This window comes from Manis javanica, chromosome 12 (assembly GCF_040802235.1).
Source record: "Manis javanica isolate MJ-LG chromosome 12, MJ_LKY, whole genome shotgun sequence".
Classification (NCBI taxonomy): Eukaryota; Metazoa; Chordata; class Mammalia; order Pholidota; family Manidae; genus Manis; species Manis javanica.
The window spans coordinates 33324419-33341379 of record NC_133167.1 but is presented as its reverse complement, the minus strand read 5'-3'; the positions used below and the strand labels follow the sequence as shown (position 1 = coordinate 33341379).

General features: G+C 40.6%; 1 protein-coding gene across 6 annotated transcripts in view; it reads left to right on the top strand.

Moving 5' to 3' along the window:
• Window positions 1–16961, top strand: part of LOC108391579 (aldehyde oxidase) — a 66857-nt gene that overhangs the window by 34345 nt on the left and 15551 nt on the right. For all 6 annotated transcript variants that reach the window (XM_037009145.2, XM_017651221.3, XM_073218381.1 and 3 more), the window contains 7 exons: window positions 1131–1227; window positions 6863–6987; window positions 8451–8584; window positions 9533–9620; window positions 13683–13769; window positions 14577–14768; window positions 16480–16707. In XM_037009145.2, coding sequence (XP_036865040.1) covers window positions 1131–1227; window positions 6863–6987; window positions 8451–8584; window positions 9533–9620; window positions 13683–13769; window positions 14577–14768; window positions 16480–16707 — 951 coding nt within the window. The remainder of the gene's footprint in view (window positions 1–1130; window positions 1228–6862; window positions 6988–8450; window positions 8585–9532; window positions 9621–13682; window positions 13770–14576; window positions 14769–16479; window positions 16708–16961) is intronic.

Sequence of the window (16961 nt, the reverse complement as noted above, 5' to 3'; positions counted from 1 at the left end):
AAGCATTCGACAAACACTTTATCAGGGAACCTGGTCCCCATGGTGGTAAAGACAAGCCAACTCACTTTTTGAATGGAGGAAATGGCAGGATCACAGTAGAACATTCCCTGCAAGATATTTTAATAGGTCTAGATATGGGCTGGTGGCCCGTGGGAACCAGAGTTAGGATGATCCCTAACTGCTGACAGGCTGGAATTTCATAGATGGACAAAAATCCATAGTAGAAAATGCGAGCAAGAGCTGGAATGTCACATTTGCCAGTAGACACAGAGATTGTTGCAAGATAATTTCTTAGGGATAGGTAAGAAAACCACCCTAGATGGTTGTTGCTATCCCTGACTATGTGTACCCTGTCCCCCTCACTGAGCACTCAGGGGCAGCCCATAGTAGCCAGTGTGTAAGTGCATTTGTGGCACCCCGACTGGGCTTGTAATGGAAACTTACTTCCAGTGCTGAAGGTCCCTGGATGTTCTACTACAAAAGGCAGATATTCTACTGCCCTGTAAAAATGCTGTGCTCATCCTCCCAAAAGAGAAGCATGGGGCTGGCAGTCAGGGCCATCGTGATCCTTATCTCTGGAGTGTTTTCAGCTAGCATTTATTGAGCACTTATATGCCATATAAGCTCTTTACATGCCTCATTTCATTTTATCCTCACCAGAACCCTATTGAAGTTATATGCACAACTCTACCTCCATTGTACAGATGAGGCTCCAGGAGGCAAAGTAATAAGCCCATAGTCACACAGCTAGTAAACGGAGAAAATGCACACAACTCTGACTGGATCCAGAGTCCAAACTCTAAACCCCTGTGCTCCGTAGCCTTGGCTGCATAAAATGGGTTATAAAATAAATAGAACAATCTGCTGAGAAATACTAGTTTTACTCTGGGACCATCTAGGTGCCAGTTTTTTCCTGAGCACTATCTGTTTCTTTTGACTCTGGAACAATTATATTGACTCCGTGAGGAGTCTCCTGAAGCCTGGCTTCTCCGCTCAGCTCACTGGAATTACGCCGAACGTGCGTGGGATTCCAGAGCAGAGGAGAAATGCTGCCCAGACTCAGCTGATGCCCCGCTGGGGGTGGCTAGCTCTCTTGCTCCAAGGACCTAAGGTTTCTATTCTCTTTCTAGGAAGCAATACAACACAACTCCTTCTTCGATCAAGAAAAGAAACTGGAATATGGAAATGTTGATGAAGCATTTAAAGTGGTTGACCAAATTCTTGAAGGTAAAACTATCTGAAAAAAATTATGCAAAGGGAAACCATCCATAAGCCTTCTAAGCATGTGGAATTTGATGCTCCCTTGGCCTTCTAGAAATCAGCTGGTAGCAGGCGGGTGTTGCTCCTTGGGGCCAGGCACCTCATTGACAAGGCATTTCCCTCTGTCTCTGGGGTGTGTGTGTGAGAAAGAGAGACAGAGAGAGACAGAGAGGAGCCCTGCAAGGAGGTGAATGGGAAGCCCAGGCCTTGCCCATGGCAGCCCCTGTGCACTGATCAGCTGCCCCAGTTGTTACATAGATGTCTCTTTCCTTGTTCACGACCACACCGCAGACTGGGAAACAGATTCAGAGCAGCCATGCATCATGGCCAGGGTCATACGGTTGCTGCTAGTGACAAAGCTAGTCATCGAATTGATAGCTTCTTTTTATGATAATAAAAGCCCTGTGTTTCTTTTTCTTCCATCCCTTCTTTCTCTGACTTCTCCCTCACTTCCTTCTCTGTTTTCACCTTACTTTCTTTTCTCGTTCCCTCCCTTCCTTCAGATTCCCCTCCATTATACACATATGTAATTAAAATTAAATTTGTGTCTTAGAAAATAGTTGATTCAAACTTTCCAATAAAGTTTTTGTGACATTTTATTTTGAAATAATTTTAAATTTACAGGGAAGTTTTAGAAATATTAAAGAAACTTCTAATTACTTTTTACCAAGATTCCCCAGTTATTAATGTATTACTATACTTGCTTTATCATTCTTTTTTTCTCTCTCTCTCTATACATTACTTTTTTGAGCCACTTGAGAATAAGTTACAGACATGATATCTATTTACCCCTAAATTCTACAGTGTTTATTTCCTAAGAACAAGGACATTATCTTACATAAACATAGGTATCAAAATCAGAACATTAACAATGATACAATATTATTATTTAATTGACAGACCTTATTTAAATTTTGACATTTTTCTCTGTACATTGTAATGTTCTTTATAGCAAGAAAAAAAAAGATTTACCATGGGTCTTAAATAATCCATACTTCTTCCACTATGCTCTGCTGTCATCCATGCTGTGAAAGCTATCCTTAACACCTGCCATCTGAGATCTGATTTATCCATGTGTTGCTGGGTGGGCATGAGCTATCGTATCTCAGGGCAGAGAATAAGTCATTTGACACTGTCTGTAAGCGAATTTCTAAGACATTGGCCTCTAATGCATGTTACCATCACCCTAATTTTTTTTCTCTCCAACCCTGCTCCCAGGCACAGAAAGAATCCTAAGACATACCAACCCTGAACACATAGCCAGAGCTGTGCATATATAATCATTCAGTCCAACCACTAGAGCTCAAAGCACATCATGTTTTTTAACTCCATTACTGTATGTAAACTGAAGCTGGTCACGAGCAGAATGGATAATGTCACTTGGATGTTGTAGAAAATACACTTTGCACCATCACCTGCCAGTATTCACTGGCACTCTGTCTTAGCTGTGTGACTTGGCAGGGCACTTCTTGTTCTAAAATTATATGGATAAAACAATACTGATCTCAAAGATCCATTATGGAGATCACAGGAGATAATACACTGCGTGCTTGGCACATATTAAGAGATCCGTAACTGTGAGTGGTAATTTCTTTTAGGTTTAGGTGGTTTTAGATGTTCTCTGGAAAAGACTGTCTATTATTGAGATAACACACTTTGGCAGGCATTTATTTATCAAATCCAGTGTTTCCTAGTTTTTCTTACTATGAGTTATTTATGAGACCTGCCTGGAAATTCCTGGGCTCCTTTTTTGGAATTCTGGAGTTAGAGGACCAGGGTAGCACAGGAATTTATTTTTGACAAGTTTTAACAGTGCTCCAGGTGATTCCTAGGCCTAGTACAGTGTGGCAAACACTCAAAGGCAGGTTTGTATTTGGGGAGAAGAGGAAAGAGTATTTTAGCATAGAGAGAACCTGCTGTGAGCACCTAGGAAATACCCATGTGTGAATTCAATTATTTTCATGTGTGAATTTAATTTGTTTTTTTCCTTAACATCTTATTTAATTCAGTTAAGTAATTTGTTCCATCTCTTACATGGATTTTAACTTGTTACCTGCCCTGTACCCTACTGATCAATATAAAAGTGATACAGGAAGCTTTAAAAGGGACATTTACACTACTTTGAAATGTTTATTCTCTTCACTCACCAGTTTGAGGTATTTTTTTTCTAACTCTTCAATTGTCATTTGGATTAAGAATTTTTGACTACTTATTTCAATGAGAGGATAATCATTATCACAGCACTTTATCTGACTCTTAGGAAAATAGGTGTTTCAAGAAAAACGAATATTTAAAAGATAAAATACGTGGAGCATTATATCAGGTCTTAGACTGTGTTCTTGAAGGGAGTGATATTATTGTTTGTTTTTATCAGCTGTGAAGATGTATTTCAACCTTACATAGCACTAGAGGGGCATTAAAGATCACTGTTCAGAAATGAACCAGCGGAGGCTGGAGCAGCATGTGATTGACCAGGAATCAAATCTAAGCTTCCCACCTCCGAGGTTAGCATCCGCTCTTCTACATTATCCCACTTCTCATTTATCTCTTTAAAATTCTGTTAGCTGTGATGGGGCTTGACACTGGACAGTGTAGATGACAATCTCTATGGCAGCATTTGCGAGATATCTAGGAGCCATGAACCTGAGATTACCTCCCCCACCTCCTGCCCTATTGGGCCTGGTACAGATAGACTCCTTTGTATCTTAGTGGCTTTTCAGTCTTCAAGGGCCTCTTATTAAAATGTAAATATGCCTAGAGGAATCACTCCTAAACCCATAGTGGGATAAAACTTTATCTCAGGGATTAGTTGATCAAATTGGTTTCTCACCTAAAGAGCTAAAGCCCTAGGGTGAAGAGAGGGAATCAGGGGTGGGGGGTGGGGGGCAGCACAATGTGACAGGGTTCTAAAACTGCCTGCCATACAGGTTTAAGCAGAAATGCCTCTGCCTAATATTTTTTAGCCTTTTACTTAAAAAAAATTAATTCTGAGTGGATAGGTGGAATCGCTAATATAAACCATGAATTCAAGTGTACTGACAAGTGGGTTTTTTAATGTCTTTGATAAAAGATTAAATTAAAATTGAGACCTCAGTTCTTGACATTTTAATTTTTATATTTTATAAATGAAACAAAATCTGCTTATTTTTCTGTACTGTTTATTTACTCAGATTTTGGATAAGAGAGGAAGTCCAGATTCTAATACAAAAAATTTCCCTGGGAATTTACTTTAAACAGTTTGCAAATAACTATTATTAGGTACATTTTAACTTTTCTGCTTTCCACCTAACATGATGGCTGGTCATAATTATATATTCTGTCTTTTTCTCTCTGCTTTTAAAATTTTTCACTATGTTCCAATGGGTTATTTGAACATTTTTCAGAATCCCATTTTGATTTATCTGTAGTATTTTTGAGTGAATCTCTGTCTAGTTTTTTAGTGGTAGTTGTAGGTGTCCAATTTCATACATACATGTATATATATATACACAAAATATGTATAAATATAACTATATTAAATATATATATATGTTACAAAATATCTGGTAGCAACATTTTATGTTTGGGTAAATTATAAAAACCTTACCTTCCTTTACATTTCCTTACTCTCCCTCATTTAAAATACAATTGTCTTAAAACTTTCCTCTATGTACATTGACTACCACATGAGGCAATGTCATAATTTTGTTTCAAATATAATTTATAAAACCCAAGAGGAGAAGGAAAGTCCATCTGTTTTTTATTCTTTCTACTGTTCTTTCTCTTTCCTGATGTTCCAAGATTCCTTTAAAAAAAAAAACATTTCTTGTCTGTCAAAAATTCCCCTTCACCACTGTGTTAGAATAGGTTCGTTTAAGACAAATTCTCATAGTGTTCCATCATCTAAGAATGTCTTGAACTCTTTCATTCTTGAAAGATATTTTCACTGGATATAGATTTCTGAGTTGAAAGGTCTCTTAGTACTTGAAGAAAGATGTACCAGTTCCTCTGTCGTCCATGATTTCTGATAAGAAATCTGCTTCCTTTTGAAGTGTTTTTCCCCTATAGGTAAGGTAGTGTTTTTCTGTTTTCAAGATTTTTTTTTCTTTTATACTTTTCAGAAGTTTGACCTTGATGTGTCTTGGCATGGATTTCTTTATATTTATCATATTCCCAAGTATTCATTCAGCTTCATGAATCTGTAGGTTTATGTCTTTTGCCAAGTTTGGGAAATTTTAGCCATTATTTCTTCAAATACTTGACTTCAATGACATGAATGTTCTGTGTTTCACTATAGTCATACGGGTTCCTGAGATTGTTCATTTTCACTCCAGTCTATGTTCTTTCTGATGTTCAGGTCAGCCAAGTTCTGTTGGTCTATATTCTTGGTTACTGATAATTTCCTTTGTTTTCTCTATTCTATTGAGCTCAGCCACTGAACCTTCTAAATTTTGGTGGTTATATTTCTTAGTTCTAAAATTTCCATTTGACTCTATTTATATCTTCTGGTTCTTTGCTGAGATTTCCATGTTTTCATTTGTTTCAAATGTTCATGAAAATGCTCACTGAAGATTTTTATGTTGGCTGCTTTAAAATCCTTTCAGATAATTCCAACATCTGTGTCATCTAAGTGTTGGCATCTGTTGATTGACTTTTCTCATACAAGTTGAGTTATTGCTATGAGTGATTTTTTTTATTGTATCCTGGTCATTTGGGGTGTTATGTTATAAGACTCAGGATCATATTTAAATCTTCTATTTTACCAGAACTCCTCTGACCCAGTGTTGGTTGGGACGAAAAAGTAGGGATGCCTTCTTCTTGTCAGGTGGAGGGTAGGAGTCCAGTTTCCCCATGTGGTCTCCACTGACACCCCACAACAGATAGTTTGGGGGTACCTCATTACACCCTGAGAAGGGTGGAAGTCTAGGTTCCCCACTCAACTTTTGCAGATCAGGATGGGGCCACAGTTTTTTCTGTAGTGTGCTGAAGTAGAGTGGTTATTGTATAAAAGTTTCTGTCTTCTCCTCTCCTGGTCCTTTGGCTAGAGAAAGTAGGTTTTTCATAGGGACTTTTTCCTATCTTTGCCTGTTGCTGTTTTTTGAATTGCCGGCTTCTCTGGCATCGAGTCTTGGACACGTGAAGCAAGCAACAACATAGAACATGAGCTCACTGAACTCATTTTCTTTCCTTGGGTTGCAGAGTCCCTCGGTGGTCTACCTTCTCTTCTCCACCTTTCAGAATCTTCTTTTCTGTTACATTTAGTGCCCAAGCTTGTTAGCTGTACCTAAAGCAGAAAGAACAGAGATGTGCATCTTCTCTATCCTGTCCAGGAACTGGAAGTCTCCTCGCCATAGTATTTTGACTCTAAAGTTGCCTCCCTTTCCCTAGGACTCTGAGACCAATTGTGTTGGCAGACATGACAGATGCCTGTACAAAACTGTACTTCAAATTAGTAGATAAGATGAAGCTAAATGTTTTTTGTGGCCCTTAATTGTTCAGGCTACTGCCCCAGCAGAGCACTGCCAGTGGAATTTCTCCATAAAGGGATAACAGCAGGGGAATGCCACTTGTTCTGTCTGAACACCTCCTTGACTCTGAAAGAAAATATACTTTCCTATAACAGGTGAGATACATATTGGCGGTCAAGAACATTTTTATATGGAAACCCAAAGCATCCTTGCTGTTCCCAAAGGAGAGGATCAAGAGATGGATATCTATGTTTCCACACAGTTTCCCAAATATACACAGGTAACATAGGGCCATGGTGGAGGGGACATGACCAAATTGTTTCTGCCAGCAAAAGATACTAAGAGCAATTGGAAACAAAAATGTCATTTCAGAAACTGAAGAGACTTGAAGTACTGAGAGCCATATCCATGTGGGTATTAATAGCCATACAATTCAAAGCTTTTAAGAGACTATCATGAAAGTAGGGGCCTTCTGTTCATAGATTCATAACTTTAAAACCAACTATTTAATTTTGGCTTAATCTTAGTAAACTAGGTCTCTTCTGCTGTACTCTCAGCACTGTTAAAAATACCAAAGAAAAAAGAGGAAGGCCTGCCCCCTACAGCTTATAGGACCTAACTCCTATGAAGCACTTAGAAAACAGTGTTAGACAGAATACAATCAAGTGCTAAATCAGCTAAGTCATAATTTACATAGGCAGAGCAATTAAGAGAACGGAGGGTTTGCTAAGGGCTAGAATCATCCAGGAAGTCCCATGAAGATGAAGTCTTCTGTTTGGATTTATAGTGAGAATGAGGTTTGTCTAGATGGTGAGAAGAGAGGCCATTTCCAAGTAATTCCATGCCAAGATGAAATGCCACTCATCCCTTCTGCAAACACTTAACTGCCTGTGTCCTATGTACCAAGCAATATGCATGTAAGGAAGGAGGACTGGTACAGAGGCTGCCCAGGCTGGAGTACAAGATTCATTTAGGATGCATTTAGCTTAAGCATCAGGGTGAAAATAAGTGGAACAAGGCAGAGAGGTCTTGAATCAGTAGGTCATAAGGGGCCAGTGTTGTTACTGGAGCAGGTAGGAATGTGAGAATGTGGAGAATGAGGCCTTTTAGAAAGTAGAACATTCGGAAGGCTCAGGTGAACTCCGTTTTAGTGCTGTTCTGCTCTCTCCCTGTGTGCATTGGGCCCATCACGTCATCCCTCTTGGACTTTCCATCTATAAAAATGACTTTAAGATGAAATAACCTTTAAACATTAGGATGACAAGGAAGAGCAAGACCTGCATCCAGAGAAGACCCACTGGCCAACTTTATTTATCCAAATGGGAGGTCTTAAGTGTCCAGTGGAGAGAGTAGAATGCAGGGAAAATACCCAGCCTGAGAGAGATTTGGAAGACCACAAAAATCTCACTGCTTCAAGAAACATATCCCTAGGGATTAGAGTGAAAAGGAAACTTTGGGTGAGGTTCATGGAGAAAAATTTTTTTAATTTATTAGTACACAAACATCTCATTGATATTGAAAGGAGTATTTCATATTAATGAAAGTTTTGGCAATGTCATTATAACCAAATGCCACTGAGATCAGTCATAATTTTATGCCTAGGTTATTGGGACATCCCATTATTTAGTATAATCACACAGTTTGTGTATCATGTACAACATTGTGCAATCAAAAATATGTAAGGGCTGCCCCAATTCCTTGCTGCAGATGGGCCAGATTAATAAGAACTGTTATCATTCACAGGACATAGTTGCTTCAACCTTGAAGCTCCCAGCTAACAAGGTCATGTGTCATGTCAAGCGTGTTGGTGGGGCATTCGGGGGGAAGTCAATCAAAACCGGGATCCTGGCAGCCATCACGGCATTTGCCGCAAACAAGTAAGTGGAGAAAATCTGCTGAAAACAAATCTAAAATGAGGCCACACTGCAAATTCTCAATATTGGGGTTAAGGAGAAAGAATTCGGGTCAAGATTTCTTAAACTTGGGTAATATACAATTACCCAAGCAAGCTGACAGCTTATTATAACTTCTTTATCTTATATTGTCAAACTATAAAACTGTAAGAAACAAAATGAGAATAACTAGAAGAATGAAAGCCACAGTAAAAACACCTGGAGAGGAGACAGAAACATGGAGGGGTGTTACTTGTCCTTGGTCCATATTTATATATATATAAGTCCAACCTTTTGAAAAAAGTTTGGTCATATATATATGGTGTTTGGTCATATATATATATGTACATATATATATGGTCTGAACTCTCCATATGTATATGGAGAGTTTGCTTTTGTCATGCTTGCTTTTATTTATAGCACCATTTTCCTTTGAGGATATCAAAACATTACCATAGGAAATTGTATTTGGAGTAGGCACACCCAGAAGGCTTAACTTTTCTACTGATTAATGTAAGTCAGTTCCTCTATCCTATGTAACAAAAAGACTTTGATTCCAGACCTATCCTATCAGGGAGCACTTGGCAATCAGACACCACCTGAGTTCCTGCATTTGTGACCAGTCTATAATGTGACCTTAGGAACATCTGCCTATAGCTGAGGTCATTTCACAGTGGGAAAAACCCCCCAAAGCAATACCCTGGCACCTCTGGCATCCCAGAGCCTCCCTCCCATAAGTAGCAAATTCCAGGCATTGTGCCTGAGCCATCGTGGGAAGAGGCTGCCATGTATGCCTGAGCTCAGTTCCATGGCTCTGTAATGAGTGTGGATGCCACCGAAGCGGCCATTCAAGTTTACATAGGAGTTATATGAACCCCCAACAGCACCTACTCAGTCAAAGAGGTTACCACTCTTGCTTTTTTTCTGCTTTAGACACAGTCGAGCAGTCCGCTGCATTCTGGAACGAGGAGAAGACATGTTAATAACTGGAGGCCGCCACCCTTACCTAGGAAAGTACAGAGTGAGTAGAAGGAAGAAGATTGTTGTAGGCACAACACTCCACAGATGTAGAGGGCAGCATTTAGCACCTCTCTGATGGGGAGTAACAATGACGAACAACAAATTGTGCTTCTGTTTAACTTTCTGGTCCTTGTGTTGTTTGATTACTAGGTGGCTCAATGAAGCTTTTCTGCTTTGCTCTAAGATGTCAGTTTGTGAAAAAGTCCTAACTTGTATTGTCTGATACAGAGTGCGTAACTGGGAAATGTATGACTACATGCATCTATGAAAGTAGATCTGATAACCACACTATTCCCACATACTTTAAAAGTAGAATAATTCCCATAACATTAGTGTCAAGTGAAATTGCAATTATTTGCCAACAGGTTCCTCATTTTTCAATGTATCAAGGGTATTTTTATAAAATTCTGTCCCAGAAATTCCTAGAAAAATTTCCATAGCAGAAAACAATTATTCTTTTGCTTTATAAGAAATAAGTTAACTTGTTGGAATGGGCTAACTGCTAAAACAAACAACTGAAAACTCACAAAACCATGATTGTGTTGTTTCTCGCTCAAGTGTAATTAGTGGGATCATCGAGAATTGGGGGCTGGCGGGGAAGGGAGGAGAGGACTCTAGTCTGAAAAATCATTCAGGGACTCAAGCTTTTCCTTCTAGTAATGCCACCATCATCCCCTCAGACTGCACGGTCCTATATGGAAGCTGCTAGGCACATACGGCTATTTAAACTTAAGTAAATTAAATGAAAAATTCAGCTCTACAGTTACATTAGCTGTAGTTCAAGTGCTCAACAACTAGATGTGGCTAGTGGCTAGTATACTGGACATGCAGATATAGAACGTTGTCATCATCACAGAAAGTTCTGTTGGATAGCACTGCCCCAGAGACCCAGAGTTCTCTGCGGGATCTTCTGCAGAGGGCAGAAAACAAGACCGAGAGCATGGAGTGGTATGTGGCAGGTGTTTCAGGCACCAGGCATGTGGATGTGGACCTTGCTTTGATCTACATGTTATTGGCTGGGAATTTGCCACCTACATTGCAAGGGGTCCTGGGCAGTGTAGTCTTTCTGTGTGCCCAGGATGGAAGACAGCAGGATTGGAACACAGCATTGTCTCTTCCACAATGGCAAACCTGCAAACATTTTTAGAAGATAACGAATGTGTTCTATTTCAGCTCACATTCATTCTAAGCTATATTTTGAATTTCATTTAACTCAACAAAGATTTATTAGGGTGAACTTTGTTTTCTCAGAGATTACATATGAAGGGAAATAAGACTTATACATGTGAATCATTATGAAAACATAATAATCTCAGGTTAAAAGATGAGGCACACTTAGTAAAACTATGGAGAGAGATGAATATGAGTTGAGGCATGTACAGGAGACATCTTAGAGAAAGCATGACAAGAATGGCTTTCAAAGTGGATAGGTGGAAAGGAAACATACCAGGTGGCAGGAATAGTAAGAGCAAAAATGCTGAGGTGGGATGAACATGGCATGTTTGGTAGTAGCAGGAGTAATGACAGAGGGGGAAGAAGAACACAGAGTATTTACTCAAGAGCAGTGGAATTTAAGATTGGTGAGCTTAAATGAGACCAGATGGAGAGGAGACTAGGGTCCCAGGATGGGGGTCTAAACTGGTCTCATAAGGAAGAAGGAGACTGAGTGGATCCGTGACCAGTCAGGTGTTATAACCACTTGTGGGGGCGTTGGGGAGGGTAACACGATGGCCCCCGGCAGGATGGCCTCGGGATGCGGGGGCTGGAGGTAGGCAGACCACCAGGAGGCAGCTGCTGCGTTCCGATGAGAAGCAGTTGGGGTCTGCACTATGATAGTAAGATGGAGAAGAAGAGGTGAATACAAGAGTTATTATAGTACAAAAAAATAGAAGTTGGCAACAAATCTGGCAGAATCCAGTGGAGAATAAAACTACAAATGCAACTTGGAGGCTTCTAATAGAAACAGCCAAGCCAGAAGGAGGAGCCAGTCTGGAGGGGTAGTGATGAACTTGTTTGGGTAAGTGTTGGGAAAGAAGTGACAGCAGGGCGCTAGAGTGGAAATGTCCTTCACCAAGGCGGGACTTTATTGAAAGGACTGGCTTATAGTTACAGAAGCCATAAGCATAGTGATGATTAAAACTGTGAGAAAATAATGTTTTCTGATGGAGAATAGAGTGAGGACAGGAGATGATATTAATAGTATTTAGAATAGTAATAATAATTTGTATTTAGAACACTTGCTATGTTTCAGTCACTTGCCTGTAAATTTCCATGCATTACTTTATTTATTGCCGATCAAGATCAGAGAGGTTATAGAGCTTGCCTAAGATCACAGAGCTAGTCCACTGTCAGAGCCAGGCCTAAAATTCAAACTGCTGGAATTCGTAGGCCATGCCCTTGACTGCTGCTTTGGTTTGAATTTGGTTCCACTCAACAGAAATTATTAAAGTGAACTTTAATAAAATCAGGGATACTGAGTCAGAGTGCAGACAGAAAATGAGGATATTAAATACATCTTAGAAGCAAGGAAGATTTTTATTTAGAAGACCTCCAGTAGTACCAAATACTGATTAGAGTTTAGATTAAATTCGGGCCTTTGAGAAAAATGTGAAGTACATTATGAGAAGACCACCAAATTTGGAGCTTAAGAAAAGATTTGGAGGTTAGGAGCTTAGGCAGGTTTAGGGTAAAAGGTTTTGGTAGAAATGTGATGATGCAAACCAAAATTCAAGGACGCTTGGCAAGAAGAAAGATTATGCAATATGTGGTTGATTTGCTTTAGGAGAAAGAAGGACTGATTGAACAGTAGTGATGACCTGGACAGGAGGGGGTTTTGTTTGTTTTGCTTTTATGGCTTTCTTGACCCTTCCATATTTTCCTTTTTAATTACTCTTAGTTATGGCAAAATGCACACAACATAAAATTTACTATCTTAAACATTTTTAGATGTACAGTTCAGTGACATAAATATATGTACATTGTTGTTGAATGTGAATTATCTAGAATTCTTCTCATCTTGTAAAACTGAAACTTTGTACCTGTTAGGCAATAACTCCCCATTCCCTCCTCCCCCCACAGCCCCTGGAAATCACCACTCTACTTCCTGTCTGCATGAATTTGACTACTCTAGATACCTCATATAAATGGAATCAAACAGTATTCTTTTGTGACTGGCATATTTCACTTAATATAATGTCCTCAAAGTTCATCCATGTTGTAGCATGTGTCAGAACTTCTTACCTTTTTAAGGCTGGATAATATCCCATTGTAATGTATTCCACATTTTGTTTATCCATTCATCCACTGATGGACACTTGGGTTGCTTCTACCCCTTGGCTGTTGTGAATAATGCTGTTATGAACACAAGTGTACAAGTATCGCTTCAAGATCCTGCTTTCTATGCCTTGGATAAATAGCCAGGAATAAGATTGCTGGATCATACTGTATTTTCATTTTTAATTTTTTAGGAGCTGCCATACTGTTTTCCATAGTGGCTGCACCATTTTACATTTCTGCCAACAGCAGACGAGTGTTCCAATTTCTCCATATTCTCACCAACACATCATTGGCTGTTTGTTTATTCATAGTTACCATCCTAATGGATGTGAGGTGGTATCTCGTGGTTTGATGTGAGGTGATCTCCCTATTGCTTAGTGATACTGAGCATCTTTTCATGTGCTTATTAGATATTTGTATATTGTCTTTGGAGAAATGTCTATTCAAATCCTTTGTCCATTCTTTTCTGTTGTTGTAGGAGTTCTTTATACATGCTGGGTATTAACCCTTTATCAGATATATGATTTGCAAATATTTTCTCTCATTCTCTGGGTTGCCTTTTCACTCTGTTGTGTCCTTTGATACATGGAAGTTTTTTATTTTGATGTTCAACTTATCTATTTTTCTTTCATTGCCTGTGTGTTTGGTTTCCTATCCAAGAAATCATTACTAAATCCAATGTCATAAAGCATTTTGCCTGTGTGAAGAGAGTTCACAAGTGACAAAGTAGACTTGAAAGACACATGATCCCAAGCACCAATATCAAAGGTCAGTTCTCTTTCCCCAGGCTGGATTCATGAATGATGGCAGAATCCTGGCCCTGGATGTGGAGCATTATAGCAATGGAGGGGCCTCCCTGGATGAGTCATTACTTGTAAGTGTTTTAAGATGCAAGTTCACCTTCTGAAAAGTATTACGTAAAATGATTTAATTCAGAAAATGTCCAGTAGTTAAGTAATATTTAGTTATAAAAGCATAAAGACCCTCACTGCAGGCATACCCGTGTGTTCCCAGAATTCCCAGAGTGAGCCCAGAGATATTGGCCAAGTCAGCATCCATATGTCATCTCCATGTTTACTTACTTACAACTCTTTTCCCAAATGTAAGCCTTAGACATCAACCACAGCACTGCTGGTATTCTGGCCTGGCTAATTCTTTGTTTTGGGGACTATCCTGTGCATTGAAGAATGTTTAGTGGCATTCATGGCCTCTACCCAGTAGATACCAGTTGCACAGCTATCCCCAGTCTTAATGAAAAGAGTCTCCAGACATTGCAAAATGTCCCAGGAGACGGGGGGCAAAATTGTCCCTGGCTAAGAACCAGTGCAGTAGACCAAATACCAAAATATTTTCTCCCTATTTTCCAGAATAGTTCATTTATTACACTGTGTAGATGCTGCCATATTTAGGGCCTATGGATGTGTCAACATCTTTTGGAAATGTTCGAAACCTGGAAAAAAGTGTAATAGTTCTAAAATCTAAAAATAAAAAATAGTAGTATTTACTCAAATCCTTAAAAATTATTTCATAGCAAAAATGCATTTAGGACGTGGGTCTGTTTTGGCTTGTTTGCTGTGATGTAGAAAGAGTTGGTCCCTTCTGGCCTGGTTTGAGGTCTGAGGACAGTAAAACAGATATGGAAGGGTGAGTGTCTTATTTCATCAACTCTGGATTTCCCCAGGTGATAGAAATGGGACTTCTGAAAATGGAAAATGCTTACAAGTTTCCCAACCTGCGTTGCCGGGGCTTGGTGTGCAGAACCAACCTTCCACCCAACACGGCTTTGCGCGGGTTCGGCTTCCCTCAAGCAGGGTTCATCACTGAATTCTGTATCACAGAAGTTGCAGCCAAATGTGGTTTGTCCCCTGAGAAGGTAATGCTCAGTTGGTCTCGCCTACAGAAGACATCACATTCCAGAGGTGGGAGGACCGTTGGGGGACATTCCTATTGAGGAATTTGAGATCTGGAGGGGCCACATGGTTTGTCTGAGGTAACCGAGCTAACAAGTTAGTAGACAGCTGGGGTTCCAAAGTTGAGAGATCCTCATCTTACTCAGGCTTTTCCTAAAAAATCCTGGAGAGAGACAAAGGCCATTGAGGAATGAGTTGTGGGTTCTGACTTGTTTAGGGAGAAGTCTCCATTGCTTGGGGGTGTAACTGCTGCCAACAGGTTCTGGCAAACCCTTCTTTCCCTGGCTTCCTTAACATCTCATGCAGCTGCTGTACAGTTTCAGCTACTAAAATAGTCTCCATCCCAATTTCAGTCGTTAACAAGCTCTGTTCCCTGCCTTGTGCCCCCTCCAGCCAGAATCCTGGAGTGCAGTTAGTGCGGGGAGACGCAAGGCACTCTCTTGCCTGTCTCCTTCCCTGTGCCTTCCACTGTGCCGTGGGGCAGGGAGGCAGAGGAGGACCAGAGGAAATAGCCTCCCCAGTGGGCTCTCTGTCCTCTCCTCGGTTAGATGGGGCCACTTTTCAAGTATGTTGTCTGTGGGCTCCATTTCTGCTCGTTCTCTCAGAAATTGACAGTGCCCCATGAGGGAGGGTTGACTCTCCAGCCGACCCTCAGCTGGCGCCTCATGCAGCGTTCGCGGACTCCCACACGCCTGCCTCATGCTGGAGCGGTTCTTGGAAAGCCCAGTTCCCGGTTCACCTACTTTCTTTTCCTCCAGCATCAGATCTGAGGCCATAGGCAGCAGCCGTCTTCTTCGTGTCTCTTGAACTGGTCCACGCCCCTCCCTTCTTGGCCACCTCCTCACAGCGTCTCTCCCAGACGTCCTGTCACTAGGAAGCACTAGGGAGGAGAATCAGATAATGATCCCTGAGGAAGTTGGAGGAGAGACTAGTCACGTTTAAAAACACTGCCTTCCCCAGAATGGCACAGCTTACCAGTTTCCAATCTTCCTTTTATAATGATCTGGAATGTTCTTAGGGGTGCAGGGAGAGTGTATGTCTGTCATGGCCCCTGTCAGCTTGGGAGGTAGCTAACCATAGCTGCTAAGAATTTTCTCAACTGAGAATGTGGTGTACCTGGTACCTTTTGTTCTCAGCCGGGAGTATTAGTCACCACTTTGGGGAATTCAGGAAGAATTCTGCCCATGACTCAGACATCCTGGGCTAGATCTTTTAATTTGTTCTTCATCCCAGTATTGGTTACATTAAATAAACTTTCATATTTTCCTGGTGTGGAAATGCATGGTCTTATCTTTCCACAGCATCTGGATAATCCAAGTCTCTGTAGATCATGTAGCCTGGAAAATAAATTCTAGGATCACCTTTCAACTAATATTCACAAATGCAACTAGAATTGAGTCTATAGTGTACCTGGACTGTGTTGAATTATATAACAAATATAAGGAAAGGATTTTCCTTTGTATTTACACAGAGCAACATAGGAAGCATATAAATGCTAACATACTTGATAGAGGCTTCAAGTAGAGGAAACATTGTTGGGAAGGGCTTCACCAAAGAGCAAGTGGATTAAGTTTGGTACTTATAAAATGAGGGGAACTCGACTAGGAGGGCAGTGGATGGAAGAGATTATGTCTGCTGCCCTTCTGCCCATTTTAATCTCCTTTTCTTTTATAGGTCCGAAGCATAAACATGTACAAGGAAATCGATCAAACACCCTACAAACAAGAGATTAATGCCAAGAATCTGATTCTGTGCTGGAAAGAATGTATGGCTACGTCTTCCTATTCCCTGCGGGAAGTGGCCGTGGAAAAATTCAACTCGGAGAATTACTGGAAGAAGAAAGGGCTGGCCATGGTCCCCCTGAAGTTCCCTGTCGGCCTTGGCTCCGTCCCTATGGGTCAGGTCAGTTCCCCGAAGACACAAAAGAAAAGGTGCTGGGGAAACTTCCCATTAAGGTGGATTACTCATATGGTTGTGATGCCTGATTGTTAACCTTCACCAAAGTTGTGCTCAATCAAACTAGCTTTTCTCTAGAAGAGACAAGAGCTCTTTGTCTGTGTCCCCAGGGTGGTGACAAGCATGGTTCCTGGCAATTCAGGAGACCTGGTGTCCATTCCCGGCCCTGGCCTTAGGCAGCCAAGTGAACTTGCTCTGGG